General features: G+C 48.0%; 1 protein-coding gene across 1 annotated transcript in view; it reads left to right on the forward strand.

The window, feature by feature from the left end:
* The window catches only part of APCDD1L (APC down-regulated 1 like), a 26,648-nt gene continuing 10,242 nt past the window's right edge, over positions 1-16,406 (forward strand). Inside the window, exons 1-3 of the mRNA XM_075768255.1 lie at positions 1-437; positions 13,207-13,336; positions 13,986-14,544. Coding sequence (XP_075624370.1) covers positions 401-437; positions 13,207-13,336; positions 13,986-14,544 — 726 coding nt within the window. The 5' untranslated portion in view covers positions 1-400. The remainder of the gene's footprint in view (positions 438-13,206; positions 13,337-13,985; positions 14,545-16,406) is intronic.

A 16,406-nucleotide genomic window follows, 5' to 3' on the forward strand; every position in this document is an offset into this window, starting at 1 on the left:
GCGCGGCCGCATGTGGGGCGCAGGCGGCGGAGTCTCCACCTCTTCTGGCAACTTGAACCTGTGGCTGCCAAGCTCCATTAAAGCTATCAGCAGTCGGGGGGACGCGCTCCACAGCGAAGGCGGGCTGGGTTGTGGTGGGTTTTTTTAAAATATATATATATTTTTTTTTCTGCCTTTGCAAGGCTTGGGGCTGAGCAGAGGAACTGCTCCGGAGCCTGCCCCGCCGCGCTTAGCCTCCCGCCGGCGGGTTGAAGCCAGGGTCCCGCCGCCGCGGGCACCGCAGCGCCGAGGGCGGCCCATGGCTGCGCCGCCGGGCGCCGCGCCCCGCTGAGCTCCGCGGGCACCGGCGGCGATCGCACCTCTCCTGCCGCCGGCTCAGCGAGGAAACAGAGCGGCCACCATGGTCCGGTGCTGGTGGCTCGCCGGGCTGCTCGTAGGTAGGTGGCACCGGCGGCCGCTGCCATTCCGGGCCGGGTGGAGGGGAGGGGGGGCGCGTGCCGGAGTCGGGGTCGTCCCTTCGGGGGGCTCCCCGCCACCTCCCTCTTCCCCCGGGCGCTGCGAAGGGGCAGGAGGAGGCAGGGGATTGCTAGGAGGGTGCAAGGAGTTAGGGTGCAAGGAGATTGTATGGAGAGTGCAAAGAAATAGCAAGGAGTGTGCAAGAAGTGTGCAAAGAAGGTGCAAGGAGAGCGCAACGAAATGGCAAGGAGGATGCGGGAAAGCTATAAGGGGAGTGCAAGGAGATTGCAAAGAGGGTGCAAAGAAGCGGCAAGGAGTGTACAAGAGGACTGCAAGGAGTGTGCGAAGAGGGTGCGAGAAGACTGCAAGCAGGGCGCAAGGAAGTTGCAAGGCGGCTCTCCGCGGGGCCGGCTCTGGGACGGGGGTCCCCTGGGGTGTCCCTGCCGCCCCCGGGCGTGCTGGCGGCGGGGCAGGAGGCACCTAACGCCCGGGGCTCCGCTCGCTCGCCCCCTGCCCGGCTCTCTCTTCGGATGCCCGCCCGGCCCGGGGGGGGTTTCTTCGCCGTGCGCACCCGCGGTGTCCGGCCGGAGGGTCCGCGGAGGAGCCAGGGCAGCGTCCCCCGGAGTGCTCCGCGCAGCCCTGCACCATCTACCGCCGTTTCCCTGGGGAGGGCACGGGCAGGGAGAGCCCCGGAGGGAGCCCGGAGCCCCGGGATGCTGCTCAGCTATGGGGCCGGGGAGGGGGACAGCCCCCGCCGCCGGGGGACTTCCCTGAAGCCTTTCCCGTCCCCCGCTCTGAGCGGCGTGTGGAGATGCCAGAAGGGCAGGAGGTCCGGTGCTGAGCTGCTCAGGGCGGTGCTGGGCTGGGGCTCAACCTCTGCCTCCCACTGGAGGCTCCCAGAGTGGTGGGGGTCGCAGTGTCCCTCCCCGCCCACCGAAATCCTGTTAGGCTGCCCCTGGGCCATTGCAGCTTGCTCCTGTCCGGAGCGCGGAGCACGGTGGGCACTTGAGCCGAGTTTAGATCCAGGAAGGGCTCAGACACGATTCTCAGTGGTGTTTCACTGCGAATTACCCCTGGGAGGATCCAGCACCTGCCCCAGCAGTGGACAACTTCCCAAGCAGTCTCCTGCTCCAGGGACATGCCACTGAGCCCCAGCTGCACAGACAGACCCTCAGAGCAGCGCAGGCTGCATCTTTGCCGGTTCCCTTTCAGAAAGGCGTCTTTCAACCCCACAGTTCTTGGAGCAATTTCAGAAGAAAAGGTTCTGCTTAAGAGACCATATGGGAGAACAAAGACAACTGTGCTGTGAAAAAAAGCAAAATGATTTCTGTTTACGACAAGGAGCAGAGCCTGAAGGAGGCTCCTTCATCCTTGGACAGAGTATTTTCCTAGGAAATGCAAGGGAGACCCTTTGTTGAGACTGTGCACCCCTGAACAGAAGGGGTAGGTGAAAGGGAGGGTGGGAGGGTGCCCCCGAGGCCCCAGTGCAGTCTGGACACTGGAAATCCAGACACCTGGCTTTCCTGCTGCTTGCTTCCTTTCTACTACTTAGTTAACTCATCTGAGGGTTTGGGGCAGCAAAATATCATAGTGACTGTCTCTCCAGCTCAGGGCTGTGTTTAGTGATCGTTGCAAAAGAATTGTGTAGTGACAGCTATTGGACATGATTTGCATGAAGTGTAACGGACCAGACTACAGAAAGAAATCTCTAAGCATGGTAATTCTCTAGGGTTACTTTTCTGTTCTCCTTATGTGGAGTCTTTGTCATATGTTGTTCCCCAAAGATAAGGCTTAACAGGTTGGGAAATATGTATTCTCCTTCTCTATTTATTAGCTCAAGTTGCTGCGCTCAGAGATCTGTTCTACTGTGTTATGTAAGATTACTCAGTTAAGTCTGATTAGAATACTTCTTTCTTAAATCCTCATACAATTTATTTTAGTCCAATCTAATTTAAACCCTGTGCTTCTTTGATCTGATGTCAGTGAGAGAACTTCCATTGATTTCGGTAAGAACAGAAGCTGGACCTTAAAACATAAACTTAAACAGCTAAGTCAGATCCAGAACTCATTAAAATCAAAGCCAGGTTTGCCAGTGACTTCACGGTGAGCAAGACTGGCATTCTGTATTTTGCATAAAACTGAACATCAGCATGAGCATGACACCAATGCATAATTAGTTGAAAAAGCACTTTACTTAGGTAACTGGATCTGATTTTAGAGTCTCCTCCAGAAAAGAATCACTCATTCCTGGAAATGTCCCCAGAGACTTGCTGAGTTTTACCTAAGCTTTCATTAAAGTCTTCACATTCCAATAACACCACGCTGATATTTTTCATGTGCAGCTTCTCCTACACGGTTTTAACATAAAAGATCTATTCTTGCTTTCAATGTTTATTTTTAAGTTTGAAAATTACAGTGTTGAGGTAAGATAAGATCAGCAGTTGCATTCAATTATGAGATTAGGAAGAGAATCCCATAAATGATAGTAGTACATTCAGTATAGGTATGTGTGCGTGTATTTCCACATGCATATATATGTACTTACTATTAAATTAACATCATTGCCTTTGGTTCAAATATTTATTTGGGCAATGTTTACTTAGTTAATTTATTTTTACCAAGTTGGTGGTTTTTATTCTTCATTTCTCAAGCTTGCCAAAAAATCAATAAATATGTATTATGCCAGATCGTGTGATATGACTCTATTTGTTTTTTTGATAATTATAGGTTAGCCATGTTTCAAAGTATATAGATATAGATAAAAAACAGGGCTAAGATGTAAAAAAAGCACAAGTGAAAAAAAATATCGTGTGGTTTCTATATTTTCCCCACAAGCACAAATTGTTGAGTAAGGAGATTTTCAAAAGCCAGAAATCGCTGTGAAGAAAACCAAAGCTGGAATCCAATGCTAGGGGAGGCTGCATCTGGCAGAACAAAGTTTGGACAGAGATTCTGCTTTCAGTGGGATCCTGTGTTTCCCGACAACATAACATATGTCATCTGTAAAGACAACGCTTTCATGGATGAGATGCAATCACTGCTAAAATCAGCCTCAAAATTAGGAAGCACCTATACAATGCTGTTACACAATTCCTTTGGTTTTCTTACTTATTTGCCAAGGAAGATAAAGCTATGAAAAAAGAGAATACCTAACTTCATGATTTTAAGGTGGTGCATCTCAGATATAATTATACCAAGAAGCTGACAGTGAGAATGTTAGAATTTTAATGTGTAACCCTTCTTCTGTAGGCTAAGAGCGCTGCCAGAAACTGAAAGTGATTCATAGAACAGCTCCTTCTCTACCTAGTTTAAATTGTGTAAGAGGTTAGTAATCTGCAATCTGTGGGTTATTTTTTTTCTTTAAGGAGTTAAAAGGTCTCATGCTCTAAAATGCAAAACTAGGAAAGTTCTGATTCTGTATATTAGGAAAGAAACTCTGATGTCTATTTGAAATGCCAAAGCTCCAGAGTGTTAAGTGATAAGAGGGTTGAAATCCATCATTATTTTTGAGTTTTAGCAGGGTGATGGTGTGATAATCATGTCTTTCATACTGATGTTTTCTCATTTTCAGTGAATAGCTTATTAAATCATTACGGTTTGAATTCAGCTGAAACTGAGAATGCCGCAATGAAGCTCAGCTCCTGTGGCCCTGTTAGACAGACATTTGAATCAGTGCAACAACAGCTCTCGACTTACAACTGGTGTGATGGTACATAAATCAACAGGAGAGGTCTCACCACTGAGTGTTTGAAGAGATTTGCTTCAGCTTAGTTTTTAAAATAATGCTTTAAACGTGAGTGTATCCGTCCGGTCGATGAGTGAAAAAGTCCCCCATGGTTTCTGCTGGGTTAATAAGAAACACTGACAAACGTGTGACATTTTGGCCTTGCCTGAGTCAAAGACAGGGATCTTTCGAAGTGGGCTTTCACCCCGTACTCAAAGATTAATGTATACACCAAGCTCCCCACTGAGACAATTGGATTCACCTTGTTCACACTCTTACTATAATCCACAAGTGCTGGACACTGGCAGGTTATGGCTTTTAACTGTCTCTTCTCCCCTGTTGATACAAAAATACAATGACACTTTATTTTTAAAGCTTTTCAGAGAAGCTTTAAAAAAGTCACTTTCCAAATTAGACTCCCTGGAAAAGATGGATGAAAATATAAATGGCAGCAAAGTTTTGCTGCAGAAAAGCTCTTAAGTTTTGTTAGTGTTGAGTAGCACGAGTCCCGTTATTCGATTATGCAGCACATAGGTTGAATGTCAGCTTTGATTTTAGCATCTGTCGACAGTGTTTAAGAGAACTGGAACACATCAAAACTTGGCTAATGTTGACAGGCAAAACAGTAGACTGAAATTTCAGGCTATCTAGAAACCACACCCAGACCCCAAAACACATGTTAGAAGTAACTTTAATTCTGTGCTTCAGCTGAACAAGTAACCTTTTTCTGTGGTCACTTGTGATTCTAAGTTAAACACATGTGCTTATTTCTGGTGTGAGCTATGTATCAGTTTACCACCTTTCTGCAGAGCTTTTTTTCCCAAGGATCCCCTCCGCTATGACTGCTTTTGAATGCCCTTCTCATCCTTGGCTTCGCAGGAGCCCAGTAGCCTCACACTATTAGATCCTATTAGATCCCATTTTTATTACTATAAACAGCATCCAAGAATCCTGTTGTGTTAGGTGCTAAATAAGTAGAGAACAAAAGGATCGTTCTTGCTTTAGTGGGTTTATAATCTAATTTCCTGGACTTAGATTTTCAGCAGTGAGTACTTGACATTGCAGGGACCTACTGGGATTCCCAGCTGTGTCCAGCAGTTTAGTACTGATTGCAGTCGCTTATGCCATTACGCACCTAAATGCCTTTGTACATCTGGCCCGTATTTCTAGTCTCGTGGAGGCCAGGCAGCGATTTCGATGGGGAGGATGGCGAACAATGTGCTTACACAGGAGAGCAGCTGTCTCCCGTGGGAGCAGGGAACTGGGACGGCTCCATGGCAGTGGGAGAGTGAAAGGCCACTCAGAGTATCCCTGCCAAGAGCGGGTTATTCCCTGCTGTACTAATGCTTTGTTCAATCCCTCAAAATCCTGCCAAGCAAGTGGACTCGCGCTGCCTACTAGATTGTGCCTCAAGAAGTTCACCCTGATATACAAGCCACATTTTTTCCTCTCTTCATTCACTCCCAACAGAACCTCTTTATTCACTGCAAGGAATTCCTTCCCTTCCTTGGTGTTTATGCTTTGTGAATATTTATAGGCTGTTATCATGTCCATCTTGCCCCAGCCGTCACTCAGCCAGGCTACATGTACTCTGCTCTTTTAATCTTGCTTCGTAACTCAATCCTTCCCACCCCCTAATCATTTTTTGTTGTTCTACTCTCGACTCCCGCCAGTGCCAGTTGCTCATTTTGCTTTGGGTAAACGCTATATTTATGTTAATAATATGTGGTGGGTGGTCCTCTCTGTGCTTATGGTCCATGTGAGTGATTTAGACATTCGAAATGAGGCTGGCATTTTATGGCCAAGCCATGGCCTGATTACTGGTTCCGCTCTTCAAAGCACTCTGGGAAGAAATATGCTTAGCCATCACTATTAAAAATGGCCACAACAGCCACTAATAAAGTGTCTGAGCAGGGCTTCAAGGGAATTGCCAAAACTGCATGGGTACTCCATACATTCGAAATGACGGTGTGCCATTAATTTCAAACCCATGTGCTGTATTTTCTAATGAGTTTCTATCATCTCATCTAAATTGAGGAAGATAGAAGTAACATTTCCAATTTGTTAAGAATATGAATTCTGGTCAGAATACCGTTGTACCCCTGGGGTACTGTTTGGCCTTGGACTGAGTTGGTTTGCTTTTGGTTTTGAAAATAAATGCTTTCCTCCATGTGTTCTCACCAATCTCTCACTGTCTAGGTACTCAGAGATTAGAGATCATCTTACTATGGTCTCACCTATGTCACCAAATTAAAATTTAAATTTTCACCAGTGTTCAAGGAAAAAAGCTCTAGCATTGCCCTTCTTTCCTTCTGTTTCTTTTGCTTTTTGGTTATGTATTTCTCTGTGCCAAACTTCTGTGGCAATACTGATCAGAGTTTAACACAAGTCACGATGTGTTACCATAGTCTGAACCCGTTTGCTTTTTTCAGTGCTTGGCCGATGCTAAAAAAAAGAAAGCACTTAGTAATTACCCTGTTAGTTCTTACCTCTCCTGATAAACCATCCCTCTTCCTCCAGACTCTGTCCTGTACGTTTGTGTGGAGGCAGTGAATCGCTGCAGGGCAGCCGTGTGATTTCTGATTGCGGCTCAGAGCAGGACCCCGTTCTCAGCACTCTGGCCCGCTCTCCTGGACGCCCCGGCTGGGCCGCCCACCGCGGGGCTGGCATCAGGACAGCGCTCCGGGCTAAGGGCCGGCTACCGCTGAGCCGACCACAGTGGTTGGACCAACCGGGGCCGTTGGGCCATGTGGAATTGCTCAGCTGTTCTCCAGTGAATCTTTTGACATTGACCGATTTAGCTGTGGAAAAATCATGCGACTCCCCTTTCTGAGTCTGCGCAGTATCTCCCGGGAGGTGGGAGGAAGAAACACGCAGTGAAATGACTCTTGTATCTGTCAGTGTGTGGTGAGTAAAGCTGTTGTGTAACTGGAAAGCGTGGCGTTTTGATTAACATTAACTGTCGGAGATGTCTTGGGAAGATGTACTCACATCCACCTCTAGTGCTTTTCTTTCTCCTCGCACCGCTGAACTCCTCTATGACAACTCTTGCATGTCTTGCTTAGGTCATTCCATTTGAGAATATCCCGTATCCCGTTTCTCCTTTGTATCCCTTTGTTCTGCACATGGAGCGTTTACTGTCAGTTTATGGGGACGGGCGTTTTCTGAATAAGGTGCTGGTGCTGTGTTGGTGCAATCATGGGATCTTTCCTGTGGACCTGGGCTCAAGCCCTGCAAACCCATTTATGGTGTTAGGCCTGGTTTTCTTCTTTGGGGTAAATGGCTAGAGAGGGCAATTTTAAGAAGCCGTTTTATTTAAATGTAGATTATACTGAAAAAGATCTTTGAGGTGCAGGAGAGAATACCTTCTCCCTTCTCCCCTTTCCTATCACAAATTCCATCTGTCTTGCCATCTATCGCTGGGCATGACACTTACAGGAGAAATAAATGATTCCAGGATTCCAAGAGCAAAATATTTACTTCTCTAGTGCCTCAAAAACTTTCATTCAACTCACCACAAATACTTCACTATTTTAATTGTGGACATGAGACAAATTAGGCAATGATCACAACCTCAGAATAAAGCTAGGCTAAAGCCATAGAATACGGTGTCTGAACCTGTTTGCCAAGGTGTTGAAAGTGTGTTTTGAAAATGTCTCCAAAATCCTGAGCTTCTTGGCAATTTTGAGTTGGCTGACTTCCCGCTTAGGATCTGCAGAATTTCATATACGATGATGCTCTGTTGTGCGCAGGAAGCTCAAGGTGATGCTCTGCGATGATAGCAAACATGTAATACATTTATTCTGCCATCCTTAAAAGAATAACTGAGAAACATCTAGTAAATTTGAAGCGTTTTACAAAGAGCATGAACTGACCATCAGACTGGTGAAACAGCTCTACGTAATTATACCCTTTTTACCGACAAATAAGAGAAGGGATGAATAATAGAAATACTTTTCCAGAAGCCAAACAGTACTCCAGTGAAAGCGCTGGCATCCTCCCTCAACCACTTGACCACATTCTGGCTTCCACTCAGGGAGGCATTACTAATCAGGAAAAATGCTCATGCATGGCTTAATTTCAAGCACATGCTTAAGTTTCACTGAAACCAATTAGACTTAAGCGTGTGCTTAAGTCCTGTCCTGAACTGGGTTCAGTTTGCAGATAGGCAAAATGCAAAGTTCTGTTGGGATACAGTTTTCCACCCCCAGTGGGTTGTATTTAAGTTTTACAACTTTATAATATTATAATATAAAATGGATCTCTTCCCACAGAATTGTTCTCTTGGGAATGCCTTATTCTGAGTGAATTAAAAACACCACTAACTTAATCTCCACACAAATGCAAGAAAAATTGATTTGCTAAATACAAACATTTTCTTTGCTTTTAAAAGAATTCTTATTCCTTTAGTGGCTAAACCAAAATCCATTCTGCGTGGTCTCAGGAGAGAAAAATGCTAAAGAAAGACTATTTTGCTCTGTTAATGAAGTCTGTGTGGATAAGTGTAATTCGCTTATGCAGAATATATTGATATATTTCTTATCGTCCCTTTCATCCCAGTCTGAACATTCCTCAGAAAATATCAACGGTTTTATGTCATCTCTAAATGAAGAAATGTGTAATGCTCCATGACTTCAGGCACTGATCTTATCCCTGTGAATGGGTGACTAACTGAGACATTAGAATTATAAATGGGAATAATAAATTCTGGCCATAGGAGGCCATAACATGTAACAGATTAAGCAATCTAGCTCTGGAGAAGAGTTGATCTACAGTAACTAATTTGGTGCAAACTGTAATGTATGCATTTTCTCCTCCATTTATAAAGAAACAGATGTGTGACTCAACTTTGCTTTTTTCCAAAGTCAATCTGCTTGGAGGAACACAAACAAGATTTGTTTCCAAGAAGGCATATTACAGTATTTCTGTCCTGGTTGGTATTTTTTTCCTTTAAAAGTGAGAAGTGGGTCGGAATCGAGCGTACAGCAGTTATGTAGCACAACCCCACTGGCAGGCTCTCATTTTCAGGCTTGGCCATTGCTTAGGAATCTTTCGTCTTAATTTTACCAACAATTTACTTTGCAAAGAATTTCCAGCTCTGCCTTTCTATCATTTGATGCTGTGGGCCTGATTTTTCTGAAAGTCGCTTATACAAATAAGTTGGTCAGTATTTGCTACTGCTGTTGTCTCAAGGCTTGATCCAGTTTCTGCTGATTGCAGTGATGAGCCGCTGTTCCCGGTTACTGGCATTCCCAACTGCCTGAGTGCTCGTGCAGCCCCATTGCTCGGAGACTTTGGGCCAGTACTTTGGATGCAGCACGCACCGGAAAGCTGGAAAAAGATACTGTTTTGTCTAGCTGCTGTACTGAGGAGCTCTCTGGAAACGCTTGTGGTTAATCGATACAGACAGATGGGATAACGAGAGAGTGGAAGAGATCACAGTTGGGGATTTTTATTTTTTTTTTTTTAGATTTTCCTATGAATGAGTATTTTTGTCTTGAAGATGAATTGTGAATAATTCCTTCCCTCCCCCTGCCCAAGAAGTCTATAAAGCAGTTAATTTTTGTCTCTCTTAAGATGGAGAGAGGAGCTGCTCTGATGTGCTTTCACCAGGGGCTGAGTAACAGAGTGACATATGAGTGACAGCCACTTTATGCTGGGTTTGGAAGAGAGATGTGCCCTAACTACAGATTTTAGGTCTGGAACTGAACTTTTCCAGTTTGAAAGGATGTTTGGATCTGGTGGGGCTGGGCTGGAGTATTTGAGAGAGAAAAGCAGCCACAAAATTTGGACACAAGCCAATAGCTTTTGGTTTGAGGGTGCATCCAGCTTGGAGTCTTGTGTACAGTTAAGTAAGACAAAATCCCCAGGAATTCCCATCATGTCAAATATTTACATTCTGGGGGCTTTTTATTTTTTTTTTTCCCATGCAGTTTGATCCCGATTATAAAAATTCCCTTTCTATTGAATGTGTCAAAATGTAGTGATCGCTTTGCCAAAGTGTCTGTGCTCTCAAACAATGTAGACTTTTAGTGTTTCTGCCAAAAGTAGCAATAAGGGTTTAGTCAAATATTGAAGCTTCTGCTGCAATAAACACACACAGAGCACAGTTTCTGAGCTGAGGATGGGGCCATATTCTGTGCTGGTATTTTGGTATAGCTATAGGCTGCACCGATACCGCTAGAGCCTGTCTGTGGTTATGAGCAAGAGCAAATTGGACCCTTATAGTCCATTACCTCTAATTAATACAGTTATTTTTTAGCTTACTGTATTGTCTAGGATAATGATTTCACGTTTGTTTTAAGCGTAAGTCAGTTTGGACTATCCTTGTACTGAAGGCTCTCCAAAAGCTTTGCCAGTAATTAGGCCTCTTGATAGGTCAGTCAGATGAAACTTGGCATATTTTGCAGATGAGTAAAAAAAGACACAGGAGTAAGGAGCCCACCGGAGTAAATTTGCCCGAGACCACAGAGCAAAGTCGTGGCAGAACCGGGACAGGGACGCAGAGCCCCAACTCCTAATGGGCTCTGCTAACTGGGCACCCACGGGGCAGCCTGCGTGGATGCTGCAGCTGCCAAATTCAAGGTTTAACTAACAGCAAAGGGGTTTGTCATCCCGTATTTTCCCCTTTTCATATGAGGACTCACAGGAACTGCTTTTTAGAAAGCACTAGTGCAAGCAATTGTGAAGGAGCTGGCTATGCCTGCTCGCCACGTCCAGCCCTTAAAGATGATAAAAACAGTACAACTGTGAGTCTGCTCCAAAAAAGAGCCCTTAACACTAATAATGCGTCTTTCCAGCTAGTTTATGCACTCCAGTGCACAGTGAGGTAACAGAAAATCCGAGGCTGGTTTCACTGGCCTTTAGGTAGGTAGGCTGCTTCTGTTATTGCTCTCCTGCTTCGCTGGGGGCTTCGCTCGCCTTGTGTTTATTCCCTTTGTGGTAGTTTCAGGGTTTGCGTGCTTAAATCTACACAAATACATTTCAAGGACCCTGTTACTGTGATGTGTAAGACCTTTGCAAATGGCAGTGCCATAGTGAAGTGACTGAATTTGTCCATCAGACATAAGTCTTCCGTTATATATTACTAGATGAGTAATAAAATAGTATTTGAGTGGAAATCTCTCTGCTTTGCCACATGATCAGGAGTCCCTGACTTGCACAGCAAACATTTAATTACCGAGTTTCCATTGGACTTGGTCTAGGGCTTGTATTTGTGGCAAACTTGGATGCTGAGGATTTGTAACAGGGATTTAACCCTGGGCGCGTGTAGGATGTGTTGATACCAGGGATGAGAGGCTCCTGTCTCGGAATAAATTGGCTGTGGGAATTGGGAGAGCCTCCCTGTTAGACCCCAGCTGTGAATCTCACCCTGAGTGTTTATATTTGTGTTATATCCTGAGCTCGTGAGCCAGGGAATTTTGCTGACGTTGCTCAGCAGCTCGTAGTCTTGTCCATGGCTTTTGGCAGATCCGTAAGCGCCAGCTTCATCTGCAAACGCTTCTTGTTCGGAAGATGATTGCACTCTCCAAGCTGGGCTTGGGCCCTTCGTGGTCTCAGCTGTCACTTCTCTCAGGTGCAGGCAGATGGCTTGGATTTCTCTTCCCAGTGAAGCGTCTGGTTTGGGCAAATCCCCCTATAGAGATCACGGGATGGTTCAGGTTATACAGAAGTACGTATATGGCACGCAGGGACTAAGAGGAGCGGTTGTGACTCTGGATCTGGATCTCCTTGACTGAGGCGCAGAGTGTGCAAACGTTGAGCATCCTCACTCTGGGAAGGTAAGACATACATGTTAGATCTTTCTTTACAGCTGGTAGGCAGGCCGGAAAGCAACCTGTGTCCTAACCATTGGTACGCAGTGAATGAAAGTTGGCTGGAAAATCCCCAGCACGCTACTGGGCAGATTGCAAAGTACAGCTAGAGCGAGCGAACCCCGGCTGGGCTCACAAACCCCAGGCAGCCCTGGGCTGGGCTGAGCAGCACCCAGCGAGGGACCAGGCTCTGCCAGACCGGGCAGCCGTGCCACAGCAGAAAATCCGTGGGGTTGCAGGAGGAGCTGCACTGAAAGCTCATTTTGTGGTGTTAGAAAGAGGCAAATCCCAAGTTTCTTACTGAAGCAAACTCATGATGAGTGCAACAGAAGTTTGCTTAAGTCAACAGTGAATAACATATAGGAATATACGTACATATATATGTGCATGCAAAGGTCTTCAGGATTTAGCTGAGTGTTCACACATTCCCTAAGCCAATAACATCCGTTGTTATGGGAAATGAGGTAAGTGACAGAATTACTGTCCTTATGGCGGGCGACAGGCGAGGGTAATGTTCCCATGCTGTAATTCCCTGTTTCAGTTACTGCTTCAACAATAGCTTGAGAGGGAGAGAGAACACGAACAAAGAGCACTCAGTTTTATTTGAAGATTTCATCTAAAAAATAGTTGGATTCAGATGAGATTCAAGTTGGAAAACAGTAAAATAAAACCTCTGTGTCCTTAACTAACAGCTTGCTGCTTCGCTAACCCTTCTGGGGGTTTCATTCTCTAGCTAGCTCTTCTGGTTAATGCAGCCAGAGGAGTTTTTCTAGGCAATGGAGTTTGAAACGTTCCTGTGTCGGTGAAGCAGTCAAGAAACGCAAGTGCCGGGTTCTTGGCAGGATCCGAGCTGTACCTGTAGGTACCGCCAGACCTCCGCAGCCCTCCCAGCGCGGACCGCAGCCCCCCGCAGGCGCAGCTCCCCCCCCCCCCCCGCCGGGGGTTCGCTGGGGCGCGTAACCCCCCGACAGCGGGTGCGGAGCCCCCAGGCAGCCCCCAGCGGGCCCCCCAGCCCCCGCCCCACCGCCGAGCCGCGCAGGGCTCCGGGGCTGCCGGGGGCGGGTGGGGGGGGGGGGGAGATCCGCAGCGCGGGGCGGGCGTCTGGCTGCGGTGGAGCGGGAGCGACCTCTGCGCTGCCCCGCGGTGCTGACGGCCCCTCCCCTCTCCCCTCTCCCCTCTCCCCTCTCCCCTCTCCCCTCTCCCCCCCCGCAGCCTGCGCGGCCGCGGAGCCGCAGCTGCGCTGGGAGCCGCGGTGCCGGCAGCAGCTCCGCCACCTGCAGGACGGCGCCAGGATCGCGGCGCGGCTGCCGCCCCGCCTGGAGGGGCGCTGGGTCTCCACAGGGTAAGGCACCCCCGCCCCGGGAACGCACCCCGAACTCGGGAATCCACCCCAAACTCGGGACCCCCCCCCCAAATCCCCCCGGGAACGCCCCCCAAACCCCCCGCCCCAGCCCCTCTGCACTGCTCCTGTCCGCCCCCCCCCAGCCGGTGCTGCCGGGCGGGACTTGGCGGCACGGAGAGAGCAAATAGCTGAGCGACAACGGAAAGCAAGCCTGTCCTTCTGTCTGCCCCCCCCCCAGCACCCAGTCCCGGCCGGAGGGAGGCCTGAGGTCCCCCCCTGAGGTCCCCCCCGCTCCCCCCCGAGCCGCCTTATTGCCTCCTGCCTCTGTCCCCCGTTAGGGTGCAGCTGATGAGCACACCCCGCTCAAACGGGCAGAGCAGCCTTGACCCCCCCCAGCCCCCAGCCCCCCTCCCTGGGCATGTGGCACAACCTGCGAGATACTCTATCCGGCACCATCGCATTTTGGTAACAGATGCCCAGATCTTCAGATCACCCAAGGGTGGCCACCGGGTGTGGGGGGCTCCTGCCCACGATGCTGCTCCCACCCATGCTCGCCCCTCACCTCTCGCCCCCCGGGTGCCCCAGGGAGGGATTTCACCCCGTCCCCCCTCCCCGGCCATGGTTGGCTCAGGACTGCCTTGCTCCCCAGGTGCGAGGTGCGGCCGGGACCCGAGTTCCTCACCCGATCCTACCTCTTCTACGCCAACCGCCTCTTCAAGGCTTACCAGTTCTACTACTGGGACCCCTCCTGCCACGATCCCTCTTACTCGCTGGTCATCAAGGGCAAACTCCGTCTGCGCCAGGCCTCCTGGATCACCCGCGGGGCCACCGAGGCAGACTACCACCTCCACAAAGTCGGCATCGTTTTCCACAGCCAGAAAGCCATGCGGGAGGTGGCTGCCTGGATCAACCAGACCTCTGGCGAGGGCTGCAGGGGGTTCCTGCCCCCGGGGCGCACCTGGGCTCCCGGAGCCCTCTACGAACTGCTGAGCGCCAAGACCGAGCGCGACTGCACCGCCGCCTTGGGCTTCGCCATGCACGAGCTGAGCCTGGTGCGGGTGGAGAAGCATTACCAGCCCTTGCTGCAGCCGCAGCAGAGCGGGAGCCGGCTGGTGGAGGAGCTGTACCTGGGGGACATTCACACGGAGTGGGTCGAGAGGCTCCACTACCGACCCACCGGTTATCAGCGACCTATGCAGAGCGCCGTGGTAAGGACGATGCCTCCCTCATACAAGACCAAGCGCGTATGATTTCCTTGCTGTTAAAATAGCGCCTGCCCTTAGTCCCCTTCTGTCCTAAGGGCACGCGGATGAGGAGGTGCAGGCTGTAGGTGCGGGTTCCCAGGGTGCTGCCTGGGTGCTCCGCAGCACGCGGGGCTCACCCTCTCCCTTACCGAGAGAGCGGGGCCGGGTGGGTGAGAGCAAAGCCAACATCAGAAACAAGCCTGCGCTGGCACGGGCCTGGAGTTAATGGCTTTTCTTTGGCTCTGTGTTTTCCTAGGAAATGCAGTTTCCTGCACCAAAGTCAGTGAAAGCTTCGGGCTGCACATCATTAGAGACTGCCTGCTCTGTCGTTTGTCTTCCTCCCCTCTCTTTCGCTCTTTGTCGTGTCCTCCAGGTTGAGAGAGGAACAAGGAAGCAACATCTGCCATTAAGTCATTACTCCTTGGTGTAATGCCATTAGAAGAGGAAGTTGCGCTGAACACAATTATGTTATTATGCAGAAATCAAACTTTCAGTTTGACATAAAACTGAGCAGGAGACTTGGTTGCATTTTATTTTTTATTTTATATTTTAATTTGCAGGAGGTTAGTTTATTTCCAGGAAAGCACATTTCTGTCTGAATAGTAGCTAATCGATTCAGAAATGATTGAGCAGTGAGATGGGGTGAAAAAACCTCTCTGAACTTTACCAGATAGAATTGAATTAACTGGAAAAAAAAGTATTTTGGGGACAACATTTCCCCACACCCAAAACTACACCAACTGAACTCTGAAAAACACAGAGCAACACCCCTCTCCCCCTCTAAAGTAACATTCTCAAATTGGTTAAACTTGTGTAATCTTGGGCCAAGACCATATATATGAGCAAAACCAGATGGTAAACATAAACACTTTAAAAAGTTAATTTAAAACCAAACCTAAAGATACTGAAATTCACTCTCTGAATATAGCACAGTAATTAATCAGCCAACAGCTCTCCAATGGACCAGCACATGATGTCACCACTTGGCGATAATTAGAAGCTGCCATACACTAGAAATAACTTCACACAACTGGTTTAAGCAAGTAAGATTTTTGGTTCCATGTCTCTAGTGATAATTTTATTAGGCATAGGATTTTTCTTTTTTTTTTTCTCTTTTTTTTTTTCCTGAGGTAACATCCATTTGCTTGCACTAGTGAGGGTTACACAGCTATGTTAGGAATTATTTTTTAACCCTCTTTATGAAAATATCACTCTTTTTCCCTTAAATTTATATCTGTTTTAAAGAAACCCATTCTCCCCAAATTACCTTTCATTATCAAAGAATTTCCTGTCTAAGGAGAGCATTTATATTTGCCAACTTCTGGGATTATTTAGCCATAATGTACTGTGTACTGTCAGCACTCGTTAACGTGACAGTAGCAGTAAAGCAAGCTGAAAAGGACTAAATTACAGTAGACTCCAATCAACTTGCATGTAAATTACCCACCCTACAGTTAACTACTGAGTTATTTAACCTTGTTGGGTACGACAGTTCGGTAAAGATTAGCTTGTGTTCTAGAAAATGATACAACGTTCAAACCCTGGTTATTTAAAAATAAATCAGTTGTGATATATGAAATATAAGGAAAAGTTCCAAGCTGCACAAACCCCTCCTGGCACGGCATCGGCCGCAGGACTCGTTTGCCTCGGAGCTCTGCGCGCAGCACCGGCAGAGAAGCAAAGGTCAGGCCCGCGTTTTGCAGGTCCTTTTCTTCTCCGGCTCCGGTGCAACGCCCGTTCTGGCTGCTTTGCAAACCCGCTGCCCCCCTCCCCACCCGCCTCGCCTGTCGCCCGGACAAACGTGGCCGGAGATGCGGGAGCACGGG

This window comes from Balearica regulorum, chromosome 16 (genome assembly GCF_011004875.1).
Source record: "Balearica regulorum gibbericeps isolate bBalReg1 chromosome 16, bBalReg1.pri, whole genome shotgun sequence".
NCBI classification, from domain to species: Eukaryota; Metazoa; Chordata; class Aves; order Gruiformes; family Gruidae; genus Balearica; species Balearica regulorum.